This window comes from Oncorhynchus gorbuscha, linkage group LG24 (genome assembly GCF_021184085.1).
Source record: "Oncorhynchus gorbuscha isolate QuinsamMale2020 ecotype Even-year linkage group LG24, OgorEven_v1.0, whole genome shotgun sequence".
NCBI classification, from domain to species: domain Eukaryota; kingdom Metazoa; phylum Chordata; class Actinopteri; order Salmoniformes; family Salmonidae; genus Oncorhynchus; species Oncorhynchus gorbuscha.
In genome coordinates this window covers 11,926,366-11,947,086 of record NC_060196.1, presented here as the reverse complement: position 1 = coordinate 11,947,086, position 20,721 = coordinate 11,926,366, and the positions used below count along the sequence as shown (strand labels likewise).

Sequence of the window (20,721 nt, the reverse complement as noted above, 5' to 3'; positions counted from 1 at the left end):
TTTATGTAGATGTTCCGAAGTCGGCGGCCTGGAGATGATAAACGCGTTTATGTTCATTAACGGTCAGTTACAATGAGACCTACAGTCTTTTGCATGACAATAACCGGCTGCCAACATTTCATGACCACAGCCCTCTTCATTTTCAGCATTTCCCTCAATTTACATTCCCCTCACTCAGACAATAAAAACATGAGCAAAAGTTGCTCAATTAGCAGGAGGGTCAGAGGCATCTGCTTGTCATGTGGTGCTCAAGTTCAGAACGTCTGTCAGTCAAAACCCATCCAGCTCTGAGACCCTGAGCTCTGACGTCATGTATAGCATGTTACTGTACAGCCACTTTGTTCCAATTTAAGTGCTTATCAGTGTCGAAATCTGCAATTTTCAACCCGGGCAGGAGTGTGAAGGGTTAAAGAAAAACAATACTTTTCATTGTTAACAGAAAAGATCCACGGATGCATTTGGAATAAGGAGAGTAACATTTTTCATTGTTGAATATTCCCGAGTAGAATATTGCCTCCAGACATTGATATACACTGAGTATACCAAACGGTACAAACACCTTCCCACAGTTGTGTCGTGGACCATTCCTGATGTACACGGGAAACTGTTGAGCACCCACTACCATACCCGGTTCAAAGGCACTTAAATCTATTGTCTTGCCCATTCACCCTCTGAATGGCAGACATACACAATCCATGTCTCAAGACTTCTTTAACTTGCCTCCTCTCCTTCATCTACACTGGATAAAGTGGATTTATCAAGTGACAAAATTAAAGGATCATCGCTTTCACCTGGATTAATTTGGTCAGTCTGTCATTGAAAGAGTTCTTAATGTTGTACACTCAGTCTGTTTTATATATATATTGTGGTTGTACTGTGTAGGATATATGATGTTCATGACTTCCATTGACCTACTTCATTTTTCCCCAAGACATTTTTAATGATATTTAATGTAGTTTATCAAGTTCATGCTGATTTTTTTGTTGTTGTATGTGTGTGGTTTTCATATGGTGTATATAACACTTGTTTATGTTTAATAAACACAAAACGGGACGTTTCATTCTAAGACTTTCATTGGGACTCTTTTAGTACACATCACATCTGATCTCACCCTATTCTGCATACACTGACAGTGCTTTATAACCATTATACACTTACTAAATATACCTACACATACCCACATAACTAACACCTACTGTACACCTCATAGTTTAGTCAGGTTTGTCTGATGATGACTTATCATAGCCAACTTATTTTTTACCAACAAAATATTTGTCTACCGTGATAATAATGCAATTTAAAATCAAAGGACCAGACGAAACGGGACGGATAAAAAGAGAAGTAAGGGGTAGAGGGTATGGTTTAGGGTATGGGTTTAGGTTGGGCGGACACGGGAACTAGGAAGGCACAAAAGGGGAGGGGGATGACAGAGTCAATCAGGGACACTAGGCTATATGATAGGTTGGACAAGAATTAAGTAATTCTGTAACTACAGTATAGGACTCAAACATAGTGGGGATGGGTAAACACTCCATATTGAAAGTGTTTATTATCTGTGTGTACATACCTGAGGGAGTGTATGTCTGTGTAATCTGTATCACCTGTCTCTTCCAGGAGGAGGAGGGTCCAGAGGTGCTGCTGGTGAAGGAGGAGGGTCTGGGGAACCCTGAGGGGAACATGGTCATGGAGGACAACCAGACTACACCTCCTCCTGAACCCACTGAGCAGCACAGGACCACACACAGTCTCACTGAGGTGAGCCTTTGAATTATCAAACCATTAAAGATGGTCAAGTAATCAAATCATCTAACTTGTTTGCATAGTACTCATAGCAATCCCTCATTGTCCAATCAGAAGATGCTCCATAGCAGGGTGCTCATATCACATTTCTAAGTCCAACATCCTCTCACTCTGTATCTCTTACAGTCAGTAGACATGGAGGATGGGAAGCCTGACCTGCTGCTGGTCAAAGAGGAGATGATAGAAGACGGACCAGTGAGCATTGATCTGCTGAGTGGACTAAAGATGGGGGAGCAAAGTAAGGGAGAAATACATATAGCCTACATACAGTAATAGATCTTCAATGGGAATAGTGATGCACCTGGCTTTTATTTTCTTTAAATGCAAAAAACCCCCAATTTTAATATATTTACTTCACAAGGTAATTAACTCAAACAAAAATGTAATGTGTAGTTTTTTCTGACATGTGAAGTCTTTTTTGTAACCTCTTCCTGCAGGTGGTTGGCTGGAGGCTAACAGGGAGACTGGGTGACCATCTTGGATACCCAGACAGGTGCAACCAAGGGCTCAGGTGACAACATCACTGAGCAGGCCAAGACCAGAGGCGACATAGTGGAGGTCAGTGGATGGGACAGCGTCCTCAACTCTGGGCTGGGGAACAACACAGTTAACCACAACCAGAAACAGACTGTCAAACACAAAGCAACATCTGAACTTAGTCTCCATGACAACAGACTGGCTGAAACCAGGTGTAGATTTGGTCTGCGGGGACGGAGCGGTGTCAGTATGCAGCAGGAGAGAACAGACACAGACTCTGCGAGCGATGCTCCGTCCTGCTCCTATAGTTGTGATTCAGAGAGACTGATGGTGCCTCAGGTTAACCCCCTAACAGGTGCTGCCTACAGCCTGCCTTCTATAGGATCTATCAACTGGAACATGGACCCTGCAACAACACAGACACTCCCTGGCCTTCATCCTCCTCACACTCTCCTGTTAAACCAGACCTCAGACAATGCCAGTGCCTCAACACTAAATAGCTACACAAGCCCATTGACAAATGACAGTAGTAGAGACGCTATCAGTAAAGGCGGTAGTGCCAAAGAGAAGCGCTTCCCATGTTCGTTCTGTGGGAAAGCCTTCAGTTTCCCCAAACAGGTGGAGATTCACCAGAGGATTCACACAGGGGAGAAACCATTCAGCTGCCACCTATGCCAGGTCAGTTTCTCCCACTCATCCAGCCTGAAGAGGCACCAGAGGGTCCACACAGGGGTGAAACCCTTCAGCTGTACCCAGTGTTACATGCGCTTCGCCCAGGGTGGTGACCTGAAAAGGCACCAGAGGGTCCACACAGGGGAGAAACCATACAGCTGTACCCAGTGTGAGAAGAGGTTCTCCCACCAGCACAAGCTGAAGATGCACCTGAAGGTCCACACGGTAGAAATGCTGTTTGCCTGTACGCACTGTGGGAAGAGGTTTTCAGAGAAGAGCTACCTCAGGATACACCAGCAGAAACACCATAACATAGAATGTAGCCTTTTCACTCATTAGACCTTTAGTTCGAATCCTGCATTAAAGACAAAGATACATTTTCATTGTCAGCAGGAAATAGCCACAGATGCATTTGGAATAACAAGAGTAACAGGTTTTATTGTTGAATATTCTTGGGTAGAATATTGCATCCAGACTTTGTGTGATATATAAGGCCTAACGAGTCTGTTTCAGATTGTGTTTGTACTGTGTAGGCTATATGATGTTCACAAATGCCTATTTCATTACTTCCATTCAACTATTAAATGTTTTTCCCAAGACACTTTTTAATGAGAAAATTAATAAAGTTCATGAAGTTTATGCAGATTTAGTTGAGACGTGTGGTTTTCATATGGTGTATTTAACATAAATAAACAAACTGGGACATTTCATTCTAAGACTTTCATTGAGACTCTCTTTTGTATACATCACATCTGATCTCACCCTATTCTACATACACCTGACAGTGCTTCATAACCATTATACACTTACTAAATATACCTACACATACCCACATAACTAACACCTACTGTACACCTCATAGGTTAGTCAGGTTTGTCTGATGATGACTTTTGACTTATCAGAGCTGACTTGTTTTTATCCACCATGATGGGTTTAACATCAGTGAAGTCATTCTGTAACTACAGTATAGGACTCAAACGTAGTGGGGATGGGTAAACACTACATGTTGAAATTGTGTTTATTATCTGTGTGTACATACCCAAAGGAGTGTACAAATCTATTTTTATTTGTCACATGCACCGAATACAACAGGTGTAGTAGACCTTACAGTGAAATGCTTACTTACAAGCCTTTAACCAACAATGCAGTTAAGAAAAACAAGTTTTTTGTAAAAAAAAATGATAAATAAGAAATAAAAGTAGCAAATAATAAAGAGCAGCAGTAAAATAACAATAGCGAGGCTATATACAGGGGGTACCGGTCGAGAGGCAGTGTGTGTGGGCACCGGTTAGTCGGTAATATGTACATGTAGGTAGAGTTAGAGGGATTATGCATAGATAATATACAGAGTATCAGCAGCTGTACACACTAGTGCTTTGTAGTCGGAGGCCGAGCAGTTGCCATGCCAGGCAGTGATGCTCTCGATGGTGCAGCTGTAGAACGTCTTGAGGATCTGAGGACCCATGCCAAATCTTTTCAGTGTCCTGAGGGGAAATAGGCCTTGTTGTGCCCTCTTCACGACTGTCTTGGTGTGTTTGCTGTATCATCTCCTTTGTCTTGATCACGTTGAGGGAGAGGTTGTTGTCCTGGCACCACATGGCCAGGTCTCTAACCTCCTCCCCATAAGCTGTCTCACTGTTGTGTTATCAGCAAACTTAATATGATGGTGTTGGAGTCGTGCCTGGCCGTGCAGTCATGAGTGAACAGGGAGTACAGGAGGGGACTGAGCACGCACCCCTGAGTGGCCCCCGTGTTGAGGATCAGCGTGGCTGATATTTTCTACCCTTACCACCTGGGGGTGGCCCGTCATGAAATACATGATCCAGTTGCAGAAAGAGGTGTTTAGTCCCAGGGTCCTTAGCTTAGTGGTGAGCTTTGAGGGCACTATGGTGTTGAACGCTGAGCTGTAGTCAATGAATAGCATTCTCACATAATGTTCCTTTTGTTCAGGTGGGAAAGGGCAGTGTGGAGTGCAATAGAGATTGATGCTGGTGCTCTCATGCATGTTACAGTGTTACTTGCCTCGAAGCGAGCATAGATGTACTTTAGCTTGTCTTGTAGGCTCATGTCACTGGGCAATGAGTAATTCTGAGTATACCAAACGTTAAAACAACTTCCTAATATTGAGTTGCAGCCCTCCATTTGTCCTCAGAACAGCCTCAATTTGTCGGGGCATGGCCTCTACACGGTGTTGAAAGCGTTCCACAGGAATGCTGGCCCATGTCAACTCCAATGCTTCCCTCAGTTGTGTCAAGTTGGCTGAATGTCCTTTGGGTTGTATACACTTTTTGATACAGCCAGGAAACTGTTGAGTGTGAAAAACCCAGCAGCGTTGCAGTTCTTGAGACAAACCGGTGTGCCTGGCACATACTACCATACCCCGTTCAAAGGCAGATATTTTGTCTTGCCCATTCACACTCTGAATGGCACACATACACAATCCATGTCTCAAGGCTTGAAAATCCTTCTATAACATGTCTCCTCCCCTTCATTTACACTGATTGAAGTGGATTTAACAAGTGACATCAATAAGGGATCGTAGCTTTCACCTGGATTCACCTGGTCTGTCATGGAAAGAGCAGGTGTTCTTAATGTTTTGTCTATCACCTGTGTCTTCCAGTGCTTCTGGTGAAGGAGGAGGGTCTGGGGAACCCTGAGGGGACCATGGTCATGGAGAACAACCAGACTACACCACCTCCTGAACCCACAGAGGAACCAGCTGAGCAGCACAGGAACACACACACACAGTCTCACTGAGGTGAGCCCTCTGTAAACTACTGTCTGAATGGTATTAGGTGATCTACGATCAGTTTTGCCTTTTAGATCAAAATTAATAAGATTATATAAAGATCTTAGATCACATTTTATTGGTCACATACACATGGTTAGCATATGTTAATGCGAGGTTAGTGAAATGCTTGTGCTTCTAGTTCCGACCGTACAGTATTATCTAACAAGTAATCAAACAATTATCTTATACACACAAGTATAAAGGAATTAATAAGAATATGTACATATAAATATATGGATGAGCGATGGCTGAAAGGCGTTGGCAAGATACAGTAGATGATATAGAGTACAGTATATACATATGAGATGAGTAATACAGGGTATGTAAACATTATATAAAGTGGCATTGTTTAAAGTGACTAGTGATACATTTATTACATCCAATTTTTTATTATTAAAGTGGCTAGAGATTTGAGTCAGTATATTGGCAGCAGCCACTCAATGTTAGTGGTGGCTGTTTAACAGTCTGATGGCCTTAAAATAGAAGCTGTTTTTCAGTCTCTCGGTCCGAGCTTTGATGCACCTGTACTGACCTCGCCTTCTGGATGATAGCGGGGTGAACAGGCAGTGGCTCGGGTGGTTGTTGATCTTTTTGGCCTTCCTGTGACATCAGGTGCTGTAGGTGTCCTGGAGGGCAGGTAGTTTGCCCCCGGTGATGCGTTGTGCAGACCGCACTACCCTCTGGAAAGCCTTGCAGCTGTGGGCGGAGCCGTACCAGGCGGTGATACAGCCCGACAGAATGCTCTCGATTGTGCATCTGTAAAGGTTTGTGAGTGTTTTTGGTGACAAGCCAAATTTGTTCAGCCTCCTGAGGTTGAAGAGGCGCTGTTGTGCCTTCTTCACCACGCTCTCTGTGTGGGTGGACCATTTCAGATTGTCGGTGATGTGTACGCCGAGGAACTTACAACTTTCCAGCTTCTCCACTACTGTCCCGTCGATGTGGATAGGGGGGTTCTCCCTCTGCTGTTTCCTGAAGTCCACCATCATCTTCTTTGTTTTGTTGACGTTGAGTGTGAGTTTATTTTCCTGACACGACGTTCGGAGGGCCCTCATCTCCTCCCTGTAGGCCGTCTCGTCGTTGTTGGTAATCAAGCCTACCACTGTAGTGTCGTCTGCAAACTTGATGATTGAGTTGGAGGCGTGGGTGAACAGGGAGTGCAGGAGAGAGCTGAGAACGCACCCTTGTGGGGCCCCAGTGTTGAGGATCAGCGGGGAGGAGATGTTGTGTCCTACCCTCACCACCTGGGGGCGGCCCGACAGAAAGTCCAGGGCCCAGTTGCACAGGGCAGGGTCGAGAGCTTAATGACGAGTTTGGAGGGTACTATGGTGTTAAATGCTGAGCTGTAATCGATGAACAGCATTCTACTCTTAGACGCTTTGTGGAAAGGGCTCGGGTCTTGACTAATTTTGTGTTAAGTGTGGGACCATGATTTAGAAATATTAAAGCATCAAAGGCATAGTTTGGGATTCTGGAAATTGATCCCTTTATCTACTTCCCCAGAGTCAGATGTACTCTGTTTTACTTAGTTAAGTTTTACTTAGTTACAGTTCATATAATGAAATACAGTGGGGAGAACAAGTATTTGATACACTGCCGATTTTGCAGGTTTTCCTACTTACAAAGCATGTAGAGGTCTGTAATTTTTATCATAGGTACACTTCAACTGTGAGAGACGGAATCGAAAACAAAAATCCAGAAAATCACATTGTATGATTTTTAAGTAATTAATTTGCATTTTATTGCATGACATAAGTATTTGATCACCTACCCACCAGTAAGAATTCCGGCTCTCACAGACCTGTTAGTTTTTCTTTAAGAAGCCCTCCTGTTCTTCACTCATTACCTGTATTAACTGCACCCGTTTGAACTCGTTACCTGTATAAAAGACACCTGTCCACACTCTCAATCAAACAGACTCCAACCTCTCCACGATGGCCAAGACCAGAGAGCTGTGTAAGGACATCAGGGATACAATTGTAGACCTGCACAAGGCTGGGATGGGTTACAGGACAATAGGCAAGCAGCTTGGTGAGAAGGCATCAACTGTTGGCGCAATTATTAGAAAATGGAAGAAGTTCAAGATGATGGTCAATCACCCTCGGTCTGGGGCTCCATGTAAGATCTCACCTTGTGGGGCATCAATGATCATGAGGAAGGTGAGGGATCAGCCCAGAACTACACGGCAGGACCTGGTCAATGACCTGAAGAGAGCTGGGACCACAGTCTCAAAGAAAACCATTAGTAACACACTACGCCGTCATGGATTAAAATCCTGCAGCGCACGCAAGGTCCCCCTGCTCAAACCAGCGCATGTCCAGGCCCGTCTGAAGTTTGCCAATGACCATCTGGATGATCCAGAGGAGGAATGGGAGAAGGTCATGTGGTCTGATGAGACAAAAATAGAGCTTTTTGGTCTAAACTCCACTCGCCGTGTTTGGAGGAAGAAGAAGGATGAGTATACCCCCAAGAACACCATCCCAACCGTGAAGCATGGAGGTGGAAACATCATTCTTTGGGGATGCTTTTCGGCAAAGGGGACAGGACAACTGCACCGTATTGAGGGGAGGATGGATGGGTCCATGTATCACGAAATCTTGGCCAACAACCTCCTTCCCTCAGTAAGAGCATTGAATATGGGTCGTGGCTGGTTTTTCCAGCATGACAACAACCTGAAACACACAGCCAGGGCAACTAAGGAGTGGCTCCATAAGAAGTATCTCAAGGTCCTGGAGTGGCCTAGCCATTCTCCAGACCTGAACCCAAAAGACAATCTTTGGAGGGAGCTGAAAGTCCGTATTGCACAGCGACAGCCCCGAAACCTGAAGGATCTGGAGAAGGTCTGTATGGAGGAGTGGGCTAAAAAAATCCCTGCTGCAGTGTGTGCAAAACTGGTCAAGAACTACAGGAAACGTATGATCTCTGTAATTGCAAGCAAAGGTTTCTGTACCAAATATTAAGTTCTGCTTTTCTGATGTATCAAATACTTATGTCATGCAATAAAATGCAAATTATTTCCTTAAAAAGCAATACAATGTCATTTTCTGGATTTTTGTTTTAGATTCAGTCTCTCACAGTTGACGTGTACCTATGATAAAAATGACAGACCTCTACATGCTTTGTAAGTAGGAAAACCTGCAAAATCGGCAGTGTTTCAAATACTTGTTCTCCCCACTGTAAGTAAATTCATTAGGCCCTAATCTATGGATTTCACATGAATGGGCAGGGGTGCAGCCATGGGTGGGCTTAGGAGGGCAAAGGCCCACCCACTACCAGGCCCAGCCAATCAGAATGAGTTTCTATCCACAAAAGTGCAGACATTGTGTTGTGTGACAAAACTGCACATTTTAAAGTGGCCTTTTACAGTGCATTCAGATCCTTTGCACATTTTGTTCCATTACAGCCTTATTCTAAAATGGATTCAATTATTTTTTCCCTCACCAATCTACACACAATACCTCATAATGACAAAGCAAAAACAGTTTTTTAAAAAAGATTTTTGCATATGTATACCTTATTTACATAAGTATTCAGCCCTTTTGCTATGAGACTCGAAATTGAGCTCAGGTGAATCCTGTTTCCATTGATCATCCTTGAGGTGTTTCTACAACTTGATTGGAGTCCACCTGTGGTAAATTCAATTTATTGGACATGATTTGGAAAGGCACACCTGTCTATATAAGGTCAAACAGTTGACAGTGCATGTCAGAGCAAAAACCAAGCCATGAGGTTGAAGGAATTGCCCTAAGAGCTCCAAGACAGGATTTTGCAGAGGCACAGATCTTGGGAAGGATACCAAAAAATGTCTGCCTCATTGAAGGTCCTCGTGAACACAGTGACCTCCATCATTCTTAAATGGAATAACTTTGGAACCACCAAGACTCTTCCTTGAGCTGGCACCCGGCCGAACTGAGCAATCGGTGGAGAAGTGCCTTGGTCAGGGAGGTGACCAAGAACCCGATGGTCACTCTGACAGAGCTCCAGAGTTCCTCTGTGGTCGATGGGAGAAACTTCCAGAAGGACAACCATCTCTGCAGCATTCCACCAATCAGGCCTTTATGGTAGAGTGGCCAGACCGAAGCCACTTCTCAGTAAACGGCAAATGATAGCCCGCTTGGAGTTTGCCAAACGGCCCCTAAAGGACTCTCAGACCATGAGAAACTAGATTCTCTGGTCTGATGAAACCAAGATTGAACTTTTTGGCCTGAACTTTTTCTACAATTTTTCCCACGTGTTACGTTACAGCCTTATTTTAAAATAAATGCCATAAAATAACAGTTGATTTTTTTGGTGTGGAATGAACAGCTGACCGAAGACAGAATTAGGGATTTTCTAATTGGACTTCTCTGTGGCCGTGTATGAAAAGTGTATTTCTGGGCCAGGTGTCAGTTAAACTACAGTACCAAAGCAATTCATATCTTGCAGTAAAATACTTTATCTTCGAGAAGACAGGTTAAATGTTTTTTTTTAAAGTGTGTAATGTTCTCTCACTTAGAAAACAGTCCGGATCATACAGGCCTAGACAATATCCAAAACAACTAACAATACACTGAATTCATACATTTTCAGTCATTTATAACACAATACCACAACACAACTCAGTAACGTATTCAATCATTTTGCTGTGTATTTCGGATGCCAATAGAATGTACCAGAGGCCGCCAAAATAGAGCTTGTTTGGCAAAAAGTTCTTAACCCGGGGGATCCTGGCTGGCTTCTTTTTCTATTTAGCTGGCTACTCCATGTGCTTGTGGGAAAAAAACTGAGCCCTACCATGGACGTACAGTGTCCGTCAGTGCTCAGTGAGTGAGGATGCTTGTCACAGTAAATGGAAAGAGGGTAGGTGGTAGGAGACATTAACTGGAGAGAGAGGCAGAGAGAGAGGGAGTGTGAGGGGTTGTCCACATTGTTTTGCTTTAACCACCAGCTGACAGAAAGATGAGCTGAACATACCAGTGTGCCAGTGGAAGGAAGGACAATAGCAGGTGACCCAACTGCGGTTTGTGACTACTATCATTTCCCATTGTAGCCAAGTCAATCGCAGTAATTCCGTTTCCAATTTGGTAACAGAATTGCGAGTTTCAATCCCCTAATAATTCATAAACAAACTTGATATCAGTGAAAATAATAACTAATTGGTAGGTCTACCTTGACACGTTACCTCTGACCTGTTGTTAATCCTTCCTCCTCGTGAGCGTAAACTGTGTTAGAAGAGTTTCTACTTCCTGAATCACCTTATCCGATATGAGTGTCCACAACGGGGAGAAATCATAGCAGTGTGTCTTCAGATGTACGCAAGGAATATCTGGAAAACACTGTTTAGCTGACATAGTTATCATGGGAAATGTCTTTGGGTAAGAGGGTAATTAACCCTTTGTTAACTTGTCATTTCAAACAGACTTGTGTAAATACCTGTTTTTAGAGAGGCAGTACCAAGGCTAGAACGAGGTCTGTTGAATATTTAACCTATTGAGGTGATGTACACTGATCAAAAATATAAACGCAACATGTAAAATGTTGGTTCCATGTTTTATGCTGAAATAAAATATCCTGGAAATTGTCCATATGCACAAAAAAACGTATTTCTCTAAAATGTTGTGCACAAATGTTTACATCCGTATTATTTAGCATTTCTCCTTTGCCAAGATAATCCATCCACCTGACAGGTGTGGCATATCAAGAAGCTGATGAAACAGCATAATCAGCTGGGGACAATAAAAAGCCACTCTAAAATGTGCAGTTTTGTCACACAACACAATGCCACAGAAGTCTCAAGTTTTGAGGGAGCGTGCAATTAGCATGCTGACTGCAGGAATGTCCACTAGAGCTGTTGCCAGATAATTGTATGTTCATTTGTCTACCATAAGCCATCTCCAATGTCGTTTTAGAGAATTTGGCAGTACATCCAACCGGCCTCACAGCCACAGACCACGTGTAACCACGCCAGCCCAGGACCTCCACATCTGGCTTCTTCACCTGCGGGATTGTCTGAGACCAGTTATCCGGACAGCTGATGAAACTGTGGGTTTGCACAACCGAAGAATTGCTGCACAAACTTTCAGAAACAGTCTCAGGGAAACTCATCTGTGTGCTTGTCGTCCTCACCAGGGTCTTGACCTGACTGCAGTTTGGCGTCGTAACCGACTTCAGTGGGCAAATACTCACCTTCGATGAACACTGGCACGCTGGAGAACTGTACTCTTCACAGATGAATCCCTGTTTCAACTGTACCGAGCAGATGGCCGACAGCGTTGTGTGGGTGCCTCCATGGTGGCGGTGGGGTTATGTTATGGGCAGGCATAAGCTCCAGACAACAATCACAATTGCATTTCATCTATGGCAATTTGAACGCGACAAGATCCTGAGGCCCATTGTCATGCTAATCACCCGCCACCATCACTGCATGTTTCAGTATAATTCAATGACCCCATGTCGCAAGGATCTGTACACATTTCCTGGAAGCTGAAAATGTCCCAGTTCTTCCATGGCCTGCATACTCACCAGACATGTCGCCCATTGAGCATGTTTGGGATGCTCTGGATCAACGCGTATGTCAGCATGTTCCAGTTTCCCGCCACAGCCATTGAAGAGGAGCGGGACAACATTCCACACACCGCAATGAACGGCCTGATCAACTCGATGAGAAGGATTGCGCTGTGTTGCGCTGCATGACGTGGTCACACCAGATACTGACTGGTTTTCTGAACAATTCCCTACTTTGTTTTAAAAGGTATCTGTGACCAATAGATGCATCTGTATTCCAAGTCATGTGCAAGCCATAGATTAGGGCCTAATTGATTTATTTCAATAAATAAATATCCTAATATGAAGTGTAACTCATATTTTTATTCAGTGTGTATGGAATAAAGTAATTATATTATTTTGTACTCTATTCTTACTAACACTCTGTTCTTTCTAAACAAATCTACAAATCTGCTCTCTGCTTGAAAGATACTGATCATAGGAGATTTGATGTAATGTAATAAGCAGTACCGCATTTCAAAGGACAGCATACCTTTTTCATTTAACCACACCCTTTGCGCTATGCCGTCATGTCGCCAACCAATAAGGTCCTTTCTATTAAGTAAAGCAGAGGCCAAGAGATTAATAAGAAGAGTGGTAAAAAATTAAAATTAAATAACTATTGGCAAGAGTTGAGGAACAGGGAGGGAAGGGAAGAGGAAGACACCTGTAAAAGATCCAGGAAAATGTGGGGGAGGTCCGAGAGAGAAGGGAGGAAGATGGAACTGGGACACACAAGGCTTAACAGCACTTTGAAATTAGGGAAACATCCGACTGGGAAGTGTGATCAGTGCCAGGAGATGGAGACAGTGTAACACATTCTATTACAGTGCCAGGAATATGGGAGGGGAAGGGACAGTTTGTTATTAGTATCAAGAAATAATGGTATTGAACAGCCAAGTTTAATTGAATTGTTAAGAAAACCTTAAGGTGATATTGTATTTAATTATGTATTCCGATAGGGGGAATGGTTTAATTTTGTAGTTCAATTTTAGATTTTCTCCATCTCTGGTCCACAGTCCAGTAGGTGGCGGTAATGCATCACTAAAGCTGGTTGTCAAACGCGATTTACAAACCACCGAAGAAGAAGTGTAAACAGAAGTGACCAAGAACAATTTCCACTTTAGAGTTTTTGTTGTTATTTAGACGTTTATTAACAGCGTGGAAATCTACATTTGACTAATTTAACTGCTTAGCATCACATCCTTACCCCAGGTAGTTTTTAATTGGCGTTTAGGACAGGACTTGGTTGATAGATTTGTTATTTAGGTGACTAACGTTAGCTAGCTGCTAACGTTAGCTAACATGGCTAACTGTATGGTTTTTCACACTCAAATCGCCTCCATTATGGAGGTGTTAGCGAATGCAGCCGTGGCAGAGGTCTGCAAACTCGTAGACGACGACTATGCCGTGTTTCGTTTAGAAATAACTCAAAGCCAGAAAGAAAACAGGACATTGAGGAGGAAACTACAGCTACTGGAACTGAAGGTGGCACGGGAGCGCGCAGAGAGGACAACGCGAGAGCGCGTCCTCACCAGTCGTCCCAGTAGTGTCAAGATCCTCGACCGATACAGAGGAATGGCAAGAGGTAAATTTTTCTGAAGGTCCAGGCTGCGGGGCCTGTCGCCCATGTGTGACTTTCGATGCGTTAACAACAGGTTAACCAGAATTGGGTCTTGATTAGTTTCTGTATAGTATGCAATAATTCCACTGATTACTTAACTAACTTGCAGAAAGACACTCATTTTCTAACCAGATTCTTGATCTACTGCATTTCCTATTAATTGAAAACCATATGAAGCATGTAACAGTCAATCCATCTATAAATAGTATATCAAGAAGTTATGCTTAGTGTTACCTTACATTCTTAACAATTCTAGTGTCAAAACTGTCAATAGTGCGTTATAGCGTTGAGCGTTGACAGTAGTTAACCTAACCACCTATTTTCCCCCAATCACTCTCTCAGGTGAAGGACATCTCACTGGAGGCCACAGGAGCTTTGTGAAGCCAGCTGGACACAATGCATGGAGAGATGACCAGCCAATCACTGTTGATGAGGGGAGTGGAACCTCAACCCAGCACGTTATCGTGATCGAGGTTAGTGTAATAGTATTACATCAAAATTACAGTACATCAAATGTGGCCAGTTTATTTCAGAAAGGCTCCCCTCAGCTATTCACTTGCTAACATGTACATCCTCATTTATCTGCCTGTGAGACTTCACTATGCCATTGTTATCCTATTCAACTCATGTACCAGTAATAACCTCTTCTTGTGTCAGTCTGCAGATGCAGAGGCTGTAGGTCCTGGGGTCAAGCTGGAGAGGTCTGAAGGAGAGGAGGACCCACGGCACAGCAGAGACATCCAGACTGGAGCGGCTGGAGTGCCCCCTGTAGCCACAGAGGACCCCACCATCACCACTGCTGCGCAGCCCAGAACCCGATACAGCGTCACGGAGGTCAGTGGAACGCCGAACGCCGTCCTCAAGTCAGAGACAGACACCGAGACTTTAACTGTAACACAAATGCTCTTACACACAGGATCTGACCGTAGGTCAGACCCAGAGAGACTGGGGCTTGGGAGACTGGGCTGTCCCCCTGCTCCCGGCTCAGAGTACTTATCAGTATTTCACCAGAGGCCTGTTCATTCCCGTGGGGATGGTGATGTTGATGCGTTAGACACTGGTGTTGATGATCCATCTTGTTCTTACACTACAGAGGTGGACCCTGGCAACATATCCTTGGGTTTAGAGACACAGACTGATCTGTTTAGAGGGGACTGGAACCGGTGCAGTAATAGTGTATACTCTGACGGGTGCCTAGATAAGAAAGGGGAGGTTATAGTAATAGATGAGGTGACTGTGAAAGTGGAGGGTGACGCTCCTCTGACATGGAATGCAGACGAGACTCACTTACGAGAAGGACACTCACAGAGCAGCACCAATGACTTCTTAGACTACAGGGAAAGCTTAGAGACAAATCTAAATGTCGCAACCCACTCCCCTTTACACAAACTCAGGGATCGCGACCCAGTGTCTATGTCGATTGCTCCTTCCGATTCACATGGCCATGTCCTTTTCGATCAGGTATTGAACTCAAACGACAGGGCTACAGCCCAGGCTCAGGGAGGGGGGGCCACATCAGGCAATAGTAAAGAGAAACGGTTCCTCTGCATGTTCTGTAAGAAAGGCTTCAGCTGCACCCAGAAGTTGGAGATCCACCAGAGGGTCCACACAGGGGAGAAACCATTTAGCTGTACCCAGTGTCACATGTGCTTCGCCCAGGCTGGCAACCTGAAGAGGCACCAAAGGGTCCACACAGGGGAGAAACCCTACAGCTGCCCCCAGTGTGAAAAGAGGTTCTCCCACCAACACCAACTGAAAATGCACCTGAAGGTCCACACGGGAGAGAGGCCGTTTGCCTGTAATCACTGTGGGAAGAGGTTCTCAGAGAGGAGCTACCTCAGGATACACCAAAAGAAAAACCATTCCACTCAATAACATAGAAATAAACCATTCCACTCGATAGACTTACATGCACAAAGTAAACAATGTGTAGTGGATCAATTTGTGCAACAGCTAAATGTGAGGCTTAACTTCTCTGCGGTTTTGGTACTGTACGTAACACGTAGCAGCGTGAAGTGAACCCGTGCACATGCACAGATACTCCGTGACTGTGAGAGCAATGTCTTGCATCACGCTCATTGCAATTTCTGCAGTGCTGCTTGTGGCAACCTCATAACGCTGAGTCTTTCTTTAAAGGCCAAGGTTAATTTTCATTGTTGTCTGCAGAAAAGATCCACAGATGAATTTGGAATTATGAGAGTAACAGATTTCAGTGTTGAATATTCATGGGTACAACATTGCATCAACACGTGTGATATAAGGCATATATAAGCCTAATGAGTCTCTTACATAGTGTTTGTACTGCATAGGCTATATGATGTTCACAAATGCCTGTTTCATTACTTCCATTCAACTCCTTCATTTTTCCCCAAGACACTTTTAAAAAATGAATGCAGTTCATGCAGATTTCTAGTTGAGACGTGTGTATGTGTGGTTTTCATATGGTGTACTTAAAACTTGTTTATATTTAATAAACACAAAATGGGACTTTTCATTCTAAGACTTTCATTGAGACTCTTTAGTACACATCACATCTGATCTCACCCTATTCTGCATACACCTGACAGCGCTTTATAACCAATATACACTTCCTAAATATACCTACACTACAGCACACTTTTTCTCCTCTCCTTTGCTCCTGACTGCATGTTCTGCATAGAATTAGAATTAATAGAACAGGCGTCCCCATTCAAGTCAATGATGGCATAATACAACCCCATTCAAGTCAATGATGGCGTAATCGAACATGTTGCTTGTTTCAGCAAGGAGCTACAAAGTGTCATTGCCTTGTTAAGAGCATGCTACAGCAGAAAGGGACTCAACCACACAAATGCCCGACCGTCCCATCTTCAGTCCGCTGTTCGTTCCACAATGATTGAGATATATATATATACACACACACACACTGAACAGAAATATAAACACAACATGTAAAGTGTTGGTCCCATGTTTCATGAGCTGAAATAAAAGATTCCATAAATGTTCCAATATCCACAAAAAGCTTTTTCTCTAAAATGTTGTGCACATCCCTCTTAGTGAGCATTCCTCCTTTTTTTAACAGATAATCCATACACCTGACAGTTGTGGCATATCAAGAAGCTGATTAAACAGCATGATCCTTACACTGGTGAACCTTGTGCTGGGGACAATAAAAGGCCACTCTAAAATGTGGACTTTGCTTACACAACACAATGCCACAGATGTCTCAAGTTGAGGGAGCATGCAATTGGCACGCTGACTGCAGGAATGTCCACCAGCCCTGTTGCCAGAGAACTGAATGTTCATGTCTCTACCAACGTCGGTTTAGAGAATTTGGCAGTACGTCCAACCGGCCTCACAACCGCAGACCACTTGTATGGCGTTGTGTGGGCGAGTGGTTTGTTGATGTCAACGTTGTGAACAGAGTGCCCCATGGTGACGGTGGGGTTATGATATGGGCAGGCATATGCTAGACAACCAAGACAATTGCCTTTAAGCCACATCTTATTTACGTCCACCATGATGGGTTTAACAACAATGAAGTCATTCTGTAACTACAGTATAGGACTCATGTAGTGGGGATGGGTAAACACTACATGTTGAACGAGTGTTTATTATCCATGTGTACGTACCTGAGGGGTATCCTATGAATCAGGTTTGAGGAGTTAGTGAGGTAACTTTGATCAACTCTGAGTTCAACTCGGGATATCCAGTCACCTTTTAGTCAGGTACATTTCTATGGCAACAAATCCTTCAGAACTAACCTGCTTCCGGGCAGGCTAACTCAGGGCTAGCTCCATTTATCCTGAATGAAGTGTCTGAGCTGCGAGTTGAGAACTAATTAAATCAGATTATCTCCCTCTCGCAAAGACTGCATCATCACCCCTTCATTTGAGTAAGAGGATTTAAATATTTGTATTAAATCAAATGTTTTTTTTTGCGTGTTAAAAAAAGTGTAACATGTTCAAATACCTGTCACATTATTTAGTAATGACAGAATGCATTTGAAACTTTACAGCACAGTAAAACTTCTGTTTGAAAAATACAATTATTATTATGACATAAAAAATATTTCTTGATAGGAGTGGGAAAAAAAGACTGCATTAACGGCAAGTAATAAAATGACAATGGCAAAAATCCGTCTAAAATCCACATTTCACACCATATCGTGCTGGATTTGCAAGATAACATTTTCCTTCATTTTGATTTTGGCATAAAATCTAAATGTGGCACTGACTTTCCCATGGGTTGATGTTTTAGCATTGTCTCAATGAAGAGTTCGGTGTTCGAATAGCCATGAGCGACATTCACGTGCACTTACAAGCCTGCTTAGAGTTAGCGGCGAGCGGATGGATGGATGGATGCGCAATATCCACCGTCGTGGTACTGATGAAGCCTGAGCTGGAATGTGAAGCTGGTTAGCTTTAGAAAACCCTGAGTAGATCTAGCTGGCTTCGTATGATACACCTCTGAGGGAGTATATGTCTGGTTAATCTGCATCACTTGTCTCTTCCAGGATGAGGAGGATCCAGAGGTGCTGCTGGTGAAGGTCGAGGGGTATGAGGAGGGTCTGGGGAACCCTGAGAGGACCATGGTCATGGAGGACAACCAGACTACACCTCCTCCTGAACCCACAGCGGAACTAGCTGAGCAACACAGGACCACACACAGTCTAACTGAGGTGAGCCCACTGAACTACTGTCTGAATGGTATTAGTTCAGGGCCTGTATCCACAAAGCCTCTCAGAGCAGGAGTGCCGATCTAAGATCAGTTTTAACTTTTAGATCGTAATGAATAAGATTACGTAGACAAATCCTGGATCAGCACCACTCTGAGACTATTTGTTGAGCCTGTATCCATAAAGTGTCTCTGTGTAGAAAATTGGTCGTACGTGCTAAGAGACATTTTACTCTTATGGGTAAAAATGAAAGCTATGCATGAAACCTCTCCAGTCATATGATTCCCACCTAGCCGACAAAGATTTAGGACACTTCATGAGATGTCCTAACCAGTTAAGCGTTATCAGCAGGTGTCTTGATAATAGGAAAAGGCAGTGAGTCAAGGGTAGACAGGCAATTGCTTTAGAGTTGTTGATTTTTCTATATGATCAATCCATACATGATCTAGACTTACATGCAACAGTATCTCTTGTGCATTTGACAATGATTTCACGGGGCCTATTTCACATGATATGCCTAAAGATGATTTAATTACCTACATTGTTATTTCAAGTTATCCCTTTGGAGTTTAACATCAAGCTGCTCAAAAATATGCCTGAGCCTTGTCTTGTGTTTGATACTGTCAATCACTCGAGACTGACACTTTTTTGGACAAAATAAGAATTGAGATGATCAGAGCGCACTTGTATCCCAACTGGAACTTGTCAATATTCTAAAACCGGTGCTTAATTTGAGGAACAGGATCCGGCACCTCTCCGTTTTGGACTGTTTTTTTCCAGAACCTTGAAGAGGAGTGAGACAACATTCCACAAATCAATCAATCAACAGCCTGATCAACTGTATGCATAGGAGATGTGTTGCAAAGTTTATTCATGCCAACATATTAAGTAAGAATTATGTCATGAGTCTCCTGACAGTGGATTAAAGGACCCATCAGCTAGGCAAATGTTTGAATATAGCCAGACCCCCTCTATCCACCAAAGAAAGGCCTTTGTCCACAGAAGACCAAAAGCTCTAATGGCCAAAGAGTGAACTTTGGAACAATAATCATAAGATAAGAATGGTCGGGGGGGGGGGGGGGTCTAAAGAATAATCATATTGTTTACTATTTTATGATGTCATTAAGGATGGTATAACAAAGTAACAGTAAATCTGAAAGTGTAAGCATTCTGTATCAACTTTACATTTAAATGTTGTATAAAATACATGATTAAATATGAGAATACTTGTGAAGATAGCAATGTGATTTTAGCCTTCTAAATGAGAATTATTTTCAAAAAACTTGTGCCCTGTCAGTAAGCACATCCAAGTGAGCACAGACATTGTGTCTGCGTGATGGAACGCCCACTTTTTACCCGGGGATAAAAGCCTTGGTAACGAAATGTAGAGCCTGACCTTGAATAATCAACCTTGAGACCAAGTAGACGGACGGTGAGTCGGACGTTACGAATGGTTGAAACTACCAGACCAGGAGCGGTGGCTACATGGCTGAAAATGTTGAGACCAGAACATTGACGGGTTACTACTGGCGTGTAAAGTGGTCGGGAGCTGAACCCTGAATAATCAACCATTGAGACCAAAAGACGTGAGACCGTGGTCCACATGTTGAAATAGTTAGAAACTCTCAACCTCAACACAAGATGAGAAGATAACCTCCACTACGCAACCAGAAACATTCACAATCTGCAGCTGTGCATGTAAAGGTGGTCCTAGAACTTTGACTAAAGACACAAGGTTGGAAGTAAGAAACCCCATCTCAGACGATCATTGGTACATCTGAAGTATCTGTCCTAACAACCACTCCACTACCAGATAAGCACTACAAAGGACATTGTGACCTAAGGTGGACAAACAGAGTCTCACATCCCTCGACAACTTCACCACAGGACCCATCGAGTTCAACAGAGATAGGCGATGATCAAGGACAGCTATGCGTAAAATATATTGCATTTCTAATCTGAATGAGCGGTAGTCAGGGTGCTAAGTATTCGTATTTCCGTGGGCATATCTTCCAAATATAACAATGATAGTTGACCCTCCCATTGACTCTCCCAAACGGTCATGCTTTTGTTAGTCCACTAAGGACCTGTTTTCATTGTATTACGCTAGTAATCAATAACCTATATGTGTGTGTTTGTTTATGTATGTGTTATTATTGAGTTAGTAAATAAATAATTAAG

At 43.3% G+C, this 20,721-nt stretch overlaps 1 protein-coding gene and 1 pseudogene across 2 annotated transcripts in view; both read left to right on the top strand.

Moving 5' to 3' along the window:
• Nucleotides 1-3,653, top strand: part of LOC124012434 — a 52,544-nt pseudogene extending 48,891 nt beyond the window's left edge.
• A 9,536-nt stretch (nt 3,654-13,189) lies between these two features.
• The window catches only part of LOC124012423 (zinc finger and BTB domain-containing protein 41-like), a 78,742-nt gene continuing 71,210 nt past the window's right edge, over nt 13,190-20,721 (top strand). Inside the window, exons 1-4 of one of the 2 annotated variants that reach the window (XM_046326016.1) lie at nt 13,211-13,847; nt 14,226-14,356; nt 14,541-14,717; nt 18,379-18,543. In XM_046326016.1, coding sequence (XP_046181972.1) covers nt 13,565-13,847; nt 14,226-14,356; nt 14,541-14,717; nt 18,379-18,543 — 756 coding nt within the window. In that variant the 5' untranslated portion in view covers nt 13,211-13,564. Of the gene's footprint in view, nt 13,848-14,225; nt 14,357-14,540; nt 14,718-18,378; nt 18,544-20,721 lie in introns of both variants that reach the window. The other variant, XM_046326015.1, reaches the window with a different exon arrangement.